The sequence below is a fragment of the Pipistrellus kuhlii genome, unplaced genomic scaffold, assembly GCF_014108245.1.
Source record: "Pipistrellus kuhlii isolate mPipKuh1 unplaced genomic scaffold, mPipKuh1.p scaffold_m20_p_66, whole genome shotgun sequence".
Taxonomy (NCBI): domain Eukaryota; kingdom Metazoa; phylum Chordata; class Mammalia; order Chiroptera; family Vespertilionidae; genus Pipistrellus; species Pipistrellus kuhlii.
Window position 1 is genome coordinate 192,504 of NW_023425569.1, and position 13,281 is coordinate 205,784.

Below are 13,281 nucleotides of genomic sequence, written 5' to 3' on the forward strand. Positions count from 1 at the left end.
TAACTAAGCATTTTTTTAAAAAAGGTTAAATGGTTAAAACAAAAGAAGACTGTACATAAAACAGTGTGGCTGAGTGTTGACTTGTAAACCAGGAGGTCACAGTTTGAATCACGGTCAGGACAAATGCCCAGGTTGTGGGCTCAATCCCCAGTAGCGGGGGCATAAAGGGAGGCAGCCAAGTGATGATTCTCTCTAATCATTGATATTTCCATCTCTCCCTCTCCTTTCCTCTCTGAAATAAAAATATTTCAAGACAAGAAGTATCCACAGTAAACTGTTCCAAGTGCCAAATATAATAAAAACCATTAAAACATTTGTTAATTATAGGGTAGTTTAAGATTTCATATTGGGCCTGAAATTAATGGATATTTGTGAAGGCGTATCATCAATAACAATAGCTACTACTTATTGAACATTTTTGTGCATAAAACTGTGTTAATTTCTTATTTATACATCTTATTTTCTCCACACAAGTACTGTAAGAAGCACATATCATTATCTGTACCAGGAAAAAATTAGGACATAAGAATTTGCTTAATGTCACCCAACTCACATAGGACAGAAGATTCAGGTTCATCATTTTCCTAAATTTATTCTTTATCATTAAGGAAAAAGGTTCTCCTTTAACTCACTATTTTTAAAAAAGAAAACGCATTGGTCTAATTCACAAATTCACCTTTCACCTGAGTATCATCCTTGGCCTTGTACTCGGTGCTCTTAATGGCCAGCTCCACGCCGTAGCCGGAGAGATACACAGGCTCCCTCCTGGGACGCTGCAAGTAGAGCGAGAATGCCACCATTACCTCTGAGTCTTCACCTGTCACACGTACAGATGTGTCTGTGCCAATGCTGTGTGGCTAACACCTAGGATTACGCACTCAGATACACTTAAACTGCAGTGGAAATCCCAGCCTCCTTTAGATTCGTATCCGGCCACACGTATGAAAATGGGGTCTCCCGGGAGGAAGCAAAACCAGAGACGGCACGGTTGGAAGGTCAAAGGAAGGGCACGAGCCGTGTGAAGACACGGAGGAAGGAGGAGTTTCACAGCCTGTGCGGAGGCTGCACACGGCGGGCGAGGTCTCCGCCCAGACGTGCAGCGTTGGGCCGTGTGTGAGTGAAGGCGTGTTTACATTCTTGATGGAATTCGAATGTCTTCCATCAGGGTTTGGGCTGACCCCACGTCACAGGCTTACCACCGCCCTGGGTAAGGCTGGGCCTTCAGACATTTTAATCTCTAAGACCAGCAACAGGGTATGGGGGCAGAGGGAAGGAGTGCAGTTGTTAAAAATTAAATATTAATTTAAATGTTTCTGCTCGTACAAATTTTCATTCAAACTTTTTATTTTACTTGCATGGACCTAGCATCCAATATTTATTGAGCTTATTAGAACATAGAAACTTTAAGGCTAACAATCTGTACATATAAATAATTTAAAGCTAAATGCTATGCAAGGTTTCAGAACATTCATTTTCAATAGATTCTTGCCTGGTTTTACCTCTAGAAATCCCTCCTTTTCCATCTTATGAAAATATGTGTTTTAAAAGTTTAGAAAGGAGCCAAAACTGGTTTGGCTCAGTGGACAGAGCGTCGGCCTGCAGACTGAAATGTCCCAGGTTGGATTCCGGTCAAGGGCATGTACGTACCTTGGTTGTGGGCACATCCCCTTTAGGGGGTGTGCAAGAGGCAGCTGATCGATGATTCTTTCTCATCGATGTTTCTAACTCTCTATCCCTCTCTCTTCCTCTCTGTAAAAAACCAATAAAAAATATATTTTAAAAAAAAGTTTAGAAAGGATATTAATTAATGAATTAGTTCCATAGTATCCAAGCATATTAAATCTGGGCCAAATTAAATATAATTTACGTGGTTCATTTTGAAATAGAACATAAACTTTATTACGCTATTTTTAAGCATAATTGTTTTACACTTCAGAAAGGTAAGCGAAGTATCTCCTCTGTGCAAAAAAAACATTTGATGAAAATACTTAACTTTTCAAAAAATAAAATTTTATAAATGGGAAAATTATTAGCTTATGTGGTCAAATAATGCTGAACAAAGTAGTATTTAAAGGAGTTGTAAAATAAGTCACACTTACAGATACATAATGTCTGAATATGTAATTGATTTTGCCTGCATTGCTTTTTGATACAAGCTGGCGGTGGAAAGTATGAAACACCTCAGAACCAATCTCCGAGTAGAAAATCACCACTGGACTCTCAGGACCGGATGAGGGGTATCTGTGATCACCTTTGAACAACAAGGGCTTGGGTCTGAAAATAAATAGCAAAAGTTTAAAATTATAAACTCTAAAAAGCTTTTAAAAGCAAAAATTTAAGTAAAGATTGTAAGCATCTTAATATAAAAATATCAAAATACTAAATAGTTTTCAGAAAGAATACTGTCAGGTATGAGTCTTATTTCATCATCACTAAAAATAATAATAGTACATTATATAAAATATTAGCTATAAAATGCAGACTTTGATTAGTAATTGTTAACAATTCCTAGAGAAGGAGGAAGCTAGAAAAAAAGATATATATCCAGATCTCACAGCACTAAAACTTTAATAAGTGATTCTGCCACAAATAGAATATAATTACCCTTTTACCTGAAAACATGAGTTCAAGTCAAGCAAAAAGGCAGAGGAATGCTGCAAGCTATCATTGCCAATCAGAGCATCTTCCTTCATTTATCATATTTATGATTATCTTCCTAATTTATGTTGGCGGTGAAAAAAATTCCTCAAATTTTAAAACTTACCCTCCAAAACTACTTCTTTAAAAATAACATCAAGATACCAACAGATATTAATGCATAAACTGTATGACCATAAGGAGGTCCACTTAAGTGTACTACAAGTTGGCGGTGGAAAGTATGAAACACCTCAGAACCAATCTCCGAGTAGAAAATCACCACTGGACTCTCAGGACCGGATGAGGGGTATCTGTGATCACCTTTGAACAACAAGGGCTCCAGGAAAAGCATAACCACAGAGAAAGTCTAAATTTACAGGCGTCTTCAAACTGCGGCCCGCAGAGGAGTCTGATCCGGCCCGCCAGGTTTTTTGGGCAGTGAGCGCAGCCGAGGTGTTACAGTAGGAATTAGTAGTTCATATAGTCCGGCCCTCCAGCTCTCTGAGGGACCGTGATCTGGCCCCCACTTTAAAAAGTTTGAGGACGCCTGGAAAAGGATACAAGCCAAACCATTAAAAATAGTGACCACCTCTCAAAAGAGGGTACACTACCACTCTTTTCCTTACGAAGTATGCATTATCGTTATAACAAAGGAAGCAAAAATTAATCTGTCTTGTTTCCCCCAAGGAGCACTACTTGACCACACAGCCACCTCGGCGCTGGGTTCTGGTTGTCAGCTGAGTGAGAAGCACTCACGACACCCGCTGGGCAAGTGCTGGGCAGATAAACTCAGGAAAGAACTACCCAGACAACACCCTCCGCTCTTCCCACCCGCAGAGCAACACCAGGAAGGGCGGCACGGCTCTCCAGCTCCTCAGGCCGCTGAGGGCGCACCTACTGCCCTAGCCAACAGCAAGAGGGATTAGATGTTTGTCCACCCAGGAAATCAACCACTAAGCAAAAGCTAGCTCATTCATTACCAATTTAATATTCAAATTAAATAGTTTACTTTGTCTGAAACAAATCCTAACCTGAGAGGTCATTATCATGACTATAGTCCCCTCTGGCTCTAATGCACAAAGCATTCCTCACCGAGCTGATGACAAAGCACATGTCATTTCTCAGATACAGTCACTATAAATAATAACAGTACTATTAAGTACTCTTATCTCCATTTTAAAATGAGATGAAAAAGAAAGGTTAGTAATCTGCCTACGTTCACAAAACTTTTTAAGCCACAGAGATGGAAGTCAAATTGATCAGTCCGGCCGAAGCCGGTTTGGCTCAGTGGTAGAGCGTGGGTCAGTGGACTGAAGGGTCCCAGGTTCGATTCTGGTCAAGGGCATGTACCTGGGTTGCGGGCACATCCCCAGTAGGGGGTGTGCAAGAGGCAGCTGGTCGATGTTTCTCTCTCATGGACGTTTCTAGCTCTCTCTCTCTCTCTCCCTTCCTCTCTGTAAAAAATCAATAAAATATATATTTTTTTAAAAATTGATCAGTCCGGTTCCAGAATCCATACTCGAGACCATAAAACTCATTAAAAGACTGGAAGTAGTCCTGGTGCAGAGGAAAAGGGAGCACAGGGAATGCCTGACAGTCAGAGAGAAACACACGCTACCGTTCAGGTGCTGTCAGCAGAAGAGACTCCAGGGCGTCGAAGTCGCAGGTCTGCCTCCCGTGCACGGAGAAGAAGGAGCTACATCCTGCCGGCGGAGGCTCCTCGGCCGCTATCTGTCATTTTAAGACAAGTCTTTTTAAAATAACTTCAAACCGAAGGCAAGATAAAGACATGCATATTCTAAATAGGTAATAAAATGACAACAAAACATCAGTAAAAGCAAAAATTATCATCTATTGAACACCCATTATGTGACAGGAAGAGCTTTATATGTAGCTGCTTTCTTTTTTTCACTCAAATTTGAGTCTTTTATTTGGATGTAACTGTAATTTAAAAAAAGAAACAGACAATGACCATTTAGATTAGCATAAGCTATGTATGCATGTTTCAGATTACTGAAAATTTAACATTTATCAAGCCCTCTTGTGCCAAATACTTGTTTAAATCAATTAAAAACCTATAAAGTTATATAATTAATTTATAAATGAGAAAACTGAAGCTCAGAAGTTGACTCTAACCAGTTATTATTTGGTGGAATTGATATTAAAATCAAAGACCTCCCTTACATTTCTCCTGAGTACAGAATAGTACATAATGGTTCAAAATTACTAAATCTCTAAAAAGCAGTTTATAATGCAAAGCACTTTTAATAATAGTCTTCATGACCCTAACAAATTGTGTCTGGGAGTTTACTAAAATGACAACTTCCTTTAATCATTCATTTGTTAAAAAACACACACACACTTTACTTCAAACGGTACTAGGTACTAAGTGAAACCCAATTTAGTCTTAACATGTTCTAAGTTAATATTAAGCAAAAACAATGATGATAAATGCCACTCGTTTTTTTAGATGTTTAAGCTCTCACACTAAATTTTACAAGCAGGTGAACAATGACAAATTATTTCTCCCACAGAACTATAACCACGCACTCCCAAACAGTATAAAATATGTGGTTGAACTAACATAAATACACAAAACCATTTTATCTATTACATAATAAAACAAATTATCAAGTATACAAACATTAAGTTACACAGCTCAAAAGACAAATAACAATAGATGTCTGCTCAATTCATAAGCAAAAACCCACTCTTTTTTTTCAAGAAAGGGAAGTAGCCAAAACCGGTTTGGCTCAGTGGTAGAGCATCGGTCTGCAGACTGAAAGGTCCCAGGTTCGATTCCGGTCAAGGGCATGTACCTTGGTTGCGGGCACATCCCCGGTGGGGGGTGTGCAAGAGGCAACTGGTCAATGTTTCTCTCTCATCGATGTTTCTGGCTCTCTATCTCTCTCCCTTCCTCTCTGTAAAAAATCAATAAAATATATTTTTAAAAAAAAGGGGGGGGAAGGGAAAAATCACACTTCAAACAAAAATAAGTTGGTAAACAACTTCAGAATGTATGAAAAAAAATACAAGAATTTCAGACTTTTTGTGATTAAGAATCGTTTTAGCACAACATAGCATATCTACCTTTAAAAAAATATTTACCGAAGAGCATATTCTACATGTTCCACACAAGACAATAAATAAGATTTATTTTTTAAAAAAAAAATTAAATAACAACTAAGACTTGGATTAAAAATAAAAAAGTTGAGCAAACCTGATGTATACGTGTATGAGTGTGGGAGATGTAAGCATAAAGTCAGCAGGCAAATAACCATATCGGCCCTACTTTCTAAGTTTGAAATGAGGGAGAAACCACGTAAGTCCAGAGTATTCATAATTCCTGGGACTTCAGTTCCGTATAAAACTAAAGTATACAAGTATTATGCTGGTATTTTGGCACCTAATCTTTCTAAATCTCTTATCCATATACTAGTGGCCGGGTGCACGAAATTCATGCGGGGAGGGGAGAGGACCCTCAGCCCAGTCTGCACCCTCTCCAATCTGGGACCGCTTGAAGGCTGTCCTACTGCTGGTTTACAGGGATCAGGCCTAAATCGGCAGTTGGACATTCCTCTCGCACTCCGGGACCACTGGCTCTAACCGTTCACTTGACTGCCTGACTGCCCCTAACCATTCTCCCTGTTGGCCCGCTCACCCCCAAATGCCTCCCCTGCTGGCCTGCTCACCTCCTCTTCTCTCCCCAATGGCCTGCTCACCTCCTCTTCTCTCCCCAATGGCCTGCTCACCCCCAACTGACCCCCACTGACGGCATGCTCAACCCCAATTGCCCCCACTGCTGGCCTGATCTCCACCAACTGGCCTGATCACCCACAACTGCAGTCCCATCCTGGCCTAATCACCCACAACTGCCCTCCCCTCTTGTCCTCTAACTGCCTCTACCTCAGCCTCACCACCATGGCTTTGTCCAGAAGATCTTCCCTAAGGCCTCCTGGAAGGTCTCCCAGTCTAATTACCATATTACCCTTTTATTAGTATAGATAGAGGCCTGGTGCATGGTGGGGACCAGCTGGTTTGCCCTGAAGGGTGTCCCGGATCAGGGTGGGGGTTCCTTGGGATATGGGGCAGCCTGGGCGAAGGGTGGTTGTTTGCAGGCTGACCATGCCCCCATGGGGTGAGGGTCCCCCGCTGGGAGGGCATGGCCAGCCTGGGTGAGGGGCTGATGGCTGTTTGCAGGCTGGCCAGGCCCCTCAGCAAGGGCTCTTACTCCATTGAGGAGTGGCCAGCCTGGGTAAGGGGCTGAGGGCCATTTTCAGGCGGGCCACACCCCTGGTGACCCAGGCTCCCAGCCCCTCCTTTTTCTCCGCCAGCCCCTTCTTAAGTGGAGGGCAGGGCAGACAGGAAGCTTGGTTTCCTCCGTCACGGGGGGCAACCCAAGCCTCCTGCTCACTCCTGCCACCATCTTTGTTGGGTTAATTTGCTTACTTGTTCCTGATTGGCTGGTGGCATAGCATAGGGACAATCAATTTTCATGTTTTTCTTTATTAGTATAGATATAAAAAGCCAGGAGCCCTCACAACTGAAACAACTGGACAGACGAGCAAATAGGCTGCAAGGGGTGACCAGGCTGGCAGGGGGTTAGTGAGGGATGTGAGGAGTGACCAGGCTGGCAGGGGGGGCAGTGAGGGGTAACCAAGCTGGCAGCAGGAAGCAGTTAGGGGCAACCTGGCCAGCAGCATGAGGCAGGTAAGGGTGACCTGGCTTGCAGCAGGGGGCAGTAAGGGGCGACCAGGCCAGAGGGGGGAGGAGGATGGTTGCAGTTAGGGGTGACCAGGCTGGCAGGGGGGTGGGCAGTTGGGGATGATCAGGCAGGCAGGCAGGTGAGTGGTTAGGAGGCAGGGGTACAGGATTGTGAAAGGGATGTCCAACTGTGGTTTAGGACCAATCACCGGGATCAAACCTAAACCAGCAGTCAGACATCCCCTGAGGGGTTCAGGAATGGAGAGGGTACAGGCTTAGCTGAGGGGACCCTGTCCCCCCATGCACAAATTTCATGTACCAGGCCTCTAAACTATCTATATATAAAAGCCTAAGTGACCGAATGATTGAATGACCACTCAACTGGTCACTATGACGTGCACTGATCACCAAGGGCAGACACTGAATGTAGGAGCTGCCCCTGGTGGTCAGTGTGCTCCCACGGTCCCTCCCCTGGCCACCTGGCCTTGATGGCCCTAATGAGAACTTCCCTCAGCTCCTTCCCCAGGCCAGCCAACCTCTCATAACCCCTCCCGCCCATCAGCCAACCTCCCGTGGCCCAAATCAGCCCTGATCTCCAGCCAGGCCAAGGAACCCAACCCGTGCACAAATTCATGCATTGGGCCTCTAGTATATCAATAAGATTCTGGCATGGGAATAGATTTAAAGACATAACTCAATACTGCCTAAGTTCAGGAAAAGCAAATTGGTACCAATGATAACCACATTTTAAATGCTGAACAGTAACAATCTTTTGCTTTGCTAAGTGTCAAAATACGTTGATTAGAACCCAAAAATAAAGGTTGCAATTCTGACAAGCTAAGAGCCCAGTAAAACTGCTTTTCAACACCCCTAAGGAAGCCACTTTAGACTTATACACCACGCCAACATGTCTGCTCAGATGTAAGACAAATTAGGTCCCATCTCAAGTTCCACTCCCAAGGCAGCGGCATCAGTGGACTGACAGCTGGGATCTTTGAAGCACAACCGTATTTTGGGGGGAACTTCTCCAAATACAGAAGCTGCTTGCTGTTACAAGCTCCACGCAGCTTTGTCTTAGGAGCTTCACTCCATCTTCCTATTTCATTCCACCTTCGACTAAGGCTAAGGCAGCAAGCACCAGAGCTCCTCCAAGGCCTGCAACACGAGCCACAATACCACACCAGCTCCCTCATGAAACTTACTGTTATAAGATTTAACCAGCCAACCATCTGGATGGATGGTGGCGCATCACCGAAGGCCAATCAAGAACAAGGCCTTCCTTGTTTCCCCACAACAAGAGCGCCAGACGGTGCTCCACACTCTCACTATGCGGCAACGCCATGCTTCTAACTTCCGCTGTGAGTGTCTGGAGGTCTCAGTGGTTGGACTGTGAGTAATAAGAAATCTCACATTCTTGTATGTGACTGCCACAGGAGCGGGGCAGCTCCTGTGAGCCATGATCTAGTTAAAGGACACTCAACTGGGTGATGAAAGAATTTAACAATGGAATGCAGAAATGATGCAAAGAAACAGTCTACTTCAGCGCTGCGAGTGACTTTGGGAGCAATAGGAAATGAAACGAACCTCCTGACAGGAAGCCGCCATTCTTCAACCAAGTAACACAGCAAGAAAGTGCACTGAGGGATTCCCCATCCAGGTCACAAATCTTATAAATTGCTCTGTAGCTTTCAATTCAACACTTCTGCGTCCAGGTTAACCACTCACATGGGGCTTCTTGGTGGAGTAGTCATGAATTTCTACAGTTCACTCGTCTGCATAGAGGTCGTGCTGTGCCTGGCAATAACCTCCAATGCCATCAAGGTGTGACCAAGAGCACCCCGAACTGAGGAATATGTCTGCTCACTGAAGACTGCAGCCTCATCTACAGCCTGTCCCAAGGCAGCGGTGGAGGCAGCAGCAGGGCAGGGGGCGCACCACGTTCTACCATGCAGTGAACTGCTGGGGGAGAGCATGCAGCCAAGCTGGTCCACATTTCATGGGGCCAATACATGTGCCAAGGCTGTAGCTGCTTTCTTTGTATAATTTCCTCTAGTTCCTCTCAATATCAGCTCATGAGAAAGGCATTATTATTACCCACAAAACAGAACTTTAAAAACCTATCTCAGAAGATATAAAAAGGTATCCAGAAAATGCAGTATGTACTTTGTAGAAAACTAAGCTTACAAATGTCTATTTTAAGTACCAAAGAATAAGGATGCAGTCCTAATTAAGCATTATATGCAAATTAACAGAGGAATAACCCAGATCCAAAAAAAAATGGGGATTAAAAAAAATTGCAAGCCGAAACCTGTTCAGCTCAGTGGACAGAGCATTGGCCTACAAAGTGAAAGGTCCCAGGTTCGATTCCGGTCAAGGGCATGTACCTTGGTTGCAGGCACATCTCCAGTGTGGGGTGTGCAGGAGGCAACTGATTGATGTTTCTCTCTCATTGATGTTTCTAACTCTCTATCACTCTCTCTTCCTCTCTGTAAAAAATCAATAATATATATATATATATATTTTTTTTAAATTGCAGAGTGCTGACAAGGATGTGAAGAAAAAGGAACCCTCGTGCACTGCTGATAGGAATGCAGACTGGTGCAACCTCTGTGGAGAACAGTATGGAGTTTCCTCAAAAAACTGAAAATGGAACATCTATTTGACCCAGTAATCCCACTCCTAGGAATATATCCTAAGAAACTAGAAACACCAATCAAAAAGGATATATGTACCCCTGTGTTCATAGCAGCACAATCTACAATAGCTAGGATCTGGAAACAGCCTAGGTGCCCGTCAGCAGATGATCAAAAAACTACGGTACATCTACACTAGGGGTGTCGAACTCAATCAGAGAAGGGGCCAAAATCTAAAATCCAGCCTAAATTGCGGGCCAAATGGTTTACTGGACAGTCATAAACTGTCATTGTGATGGAAACACAGCGGAGTGCAGTGATGACAGCTCGGTGCGGGCCACATTGCAAGGCCTGGCGGGACGGATTTGGCCCGCGGGCCTTGTGTTTGACACATGTGATCTACACAATGGAATACTATGCTGCCATACAAAAGGAGTTCTTATCATTTGCAGTGACCTGGATGGAATTGGAGAACATTATGCTGAGTGAAATAAACCAGTCAATGAAAGAAAAACACCACATGATCTCACTCATTTATGGATAATAAGGAACATTATAAATTGATGAACAAAAAGATACAGCCGAAATCGGTTTGGCTCAGTGGATAGAGCGTCAGTCTGCGGACGGAAAGGTCCCAGGTTCGATTCCGGTCTAGGGCATGTACCTTGGTTGCGGGCACATCCCCAGTGGGGGGTGTGCAAGAGGCAGCTGGTCGATGTTTCTCTCTCATTGATGTTTCTAGCTCTCTATCCCCGTTCTTTCCTCTCTGTGGAATATCAATAAAAATATATTAAAAAAAAAAAAAAAGATACAGAGACAGTAAAGAAACAGACTATCAAATTACAGCGGGGAGGGTAGAAAGATATGGGGGAGATAAGAGATCAACCGAAGAACTTGTATGCATTCATATAAGCATAATCAATGGACGCAAAAATCTGGGGAGGGAGGGCATGTACGGGAGTTGGGGAGGTGGGGATCGGTAAGGTATGTACACATATAATACCTTAATAAAAAAATGAGGAAAAAAAATAAAATTTAAAAATAAATTGCAGAAATGGAAAGATAAAATTAATGAGCACAGTAAGATAAGGGAAAGGCTGAACACTGGGTGATTATGCTTGGAGTGAACCCATTAATGCCAGAGCAGAATGAGACCAGTCAATCTGCAGCTTTACCGAGAGGCACCCTGAGAAGAGTGAGCATATGAAAAGGGAAAGGGTAAAATGATAAGCACTTCTATAGATTTTATCTAGAGAAGGTGTCTTAATCTTAGTATGTTACACCATCATTTTATCTAGAGAAGAAGGGGTCTGAATATTAGTATGTTAGTGATGGTGTAACATACTAATATTAAGACCCTTTCTTCTCTAGATAAAATTAAGGGAGGAAATGTAACGTTTGCTATAAAAAAATTGATATTAAAATTTTTTCATTATTCTTTTTTCCCTGTAAGTTACTCTAAAACTTGCAAACACAAGAACAAATAGTACAATAAGTGCTCATGTACCTGTGACCCATCTACACTAATAAAAGAGAAAAATGCTACACCCACAGCCAATCAGGAGTGATATGCAAATTAACCCAGCAAAGATGTCAGGTAAATTTGCATATCACAGGCAGTGGAGGCAGAAGCCCTATGCAACCGATGGAGTTGGGGACATGGGCAAGCAGAGGGGGCAGCACCTGAAGACACCAGTGGACCCAGGCTGAGATGGGGACCTGGGCAGGCGACTTGGATCCGGGCGGGCGAAGAGCCGTGGTCCAAGCCCCCGTGAGCACGGGGCAAAGAGCCCAGGTCCAAGCCACCCTGCAACCACTGGGTGAACGGTCCGGGCCACGCTGACCCCCACGATCATGGGGTGAACAGGACAGGCCGGGCTGACCTGCAATCAGTGGGTGAATGGGCCAGGCCGAGCTCCGCTGACCCGCCTGCGTGAGGGACCTGGTCCCCTCCAGCCTGCAGCCACGGGAAGTCCCTCTCCCGAATTAGAAGCACCAGCCCAGGTCTACCCAGAGGCCTAGTCCTGACTGCAGGTTGAGCTCCTGCAGGCTGAGGTTTGATCCGCACACATTAGCAGTAGGAGACAGTGCATATGTTATTGCTGTGTGTCCGGTTTTTAATTGGACAGATGCCCGGTGGTCCTGGTGGCCAGCTTAGCAAAAGCTTTTATGAGGAGAATTCTGTCTGGGTTTCCTCAAATTCCCCCAGCCCCTACTCACCCCTCAGCAAAGGTGCAGAACAAGGTGCAGTGAGGCCCTTAAATAAAAATCAGCTGATTCGTGAGTATGGCATCCCTTCCTACTTTAAAGGAAGCTGAGTTCCATGTGAACTGTGTACTATGCTATGATATTTGAGGCACAGGACAAGGGAGGGAGGCCCTAAGTGTACAATGCTGTGATATTTGAGTCATTCTTTATTGTTCAAAGTAATTTATTTCTGTATGCCTCAGTTTTGTAATAGTTAAATTACTAGAATAATACATTTTACTATAAAATATTACAAGATCAAATGATCAGGGGACATTTACTGTTATTTTCTCTTTTTTTAATATATTTTATTGATTTTTTACAAAGAGGAAGAGAGAGAGATAGAGAGTTAGAAACATTGATAAGAGAGAATCATCAATTCTCTTGCACACCCCTACTGGGGATGTGTCCGCAACCAAGGTACATGCCCTTGACAGGAATCAAACCTGGGACCTTTCAGTCCGCAGACCGACGCTCTATTCACTGAGCCAAACTGGTTTCGGCTGTTATTTTCTTATATATTGTTATGAACACAATCTCTGGTATGCTAAAGTGATAGGTATTACAGAAATATTCAGAAAGAGAGACTTACAGGCTTGATTACAAGTGAGGCTTACTATTACAATCCAAATTAATTGCTTGAAAAAAAGCAGGGAGCCAAATATAAGCCCTTGAAGGGAAAATATAAATTGGGTAAGCTTTGCTATTACAAGAGCAAGAGAAAAAAAAAATTCAGATTTAAGAATGAAAACCACATTGCATCCACTCTAAGTAGCTGTTAAAGAAAAAGAAAGATATACTATGAAAATACTTAATACAGATTGTAAAGACATTTGTTCAAAGAGGATTTCCGAGAGTAGGTGATATTTCAGTTAATTTTTTTAAATGTGAAGAGGTTAGCTAGATAAGAAAAAGGTGCAGGGATCCCGAATTGCAGAGGGTGTAGGCACAGCTGGAGGAATCACCCACCTTTGTACACCAATTTCATGCACCGGGCCTCTAGTCTCTATATATAAAAGACTAATATGCTAAGTGTCTGACTGTCCAACCGGTCACTATA

General features: G+C 43.3%; 1 protein-coding gene across 1 annotated transcript in view; it reads right to left on the reverse strand.

Moving 5' to 3' along the window:
- The window catches only part of UGGT1 (UDP-glucose glycoprotein glucosyltransferase 1), a 152,944-nt gene that overhangs the window by 111,631 nt on the left and 28,032 nt on the right, over positions 1-13,281 (reverse strand). The window contains 3 exon segments of the mRNA XM_036420289.1: positions 677-773; positions 2,100-2,274; positions 4,256-4,368. Coding sequence (XP_036276182.1) covers positions 677-773; positions 2,100-2,274; positions 4,256-4,368 — 385 coding nt within the window.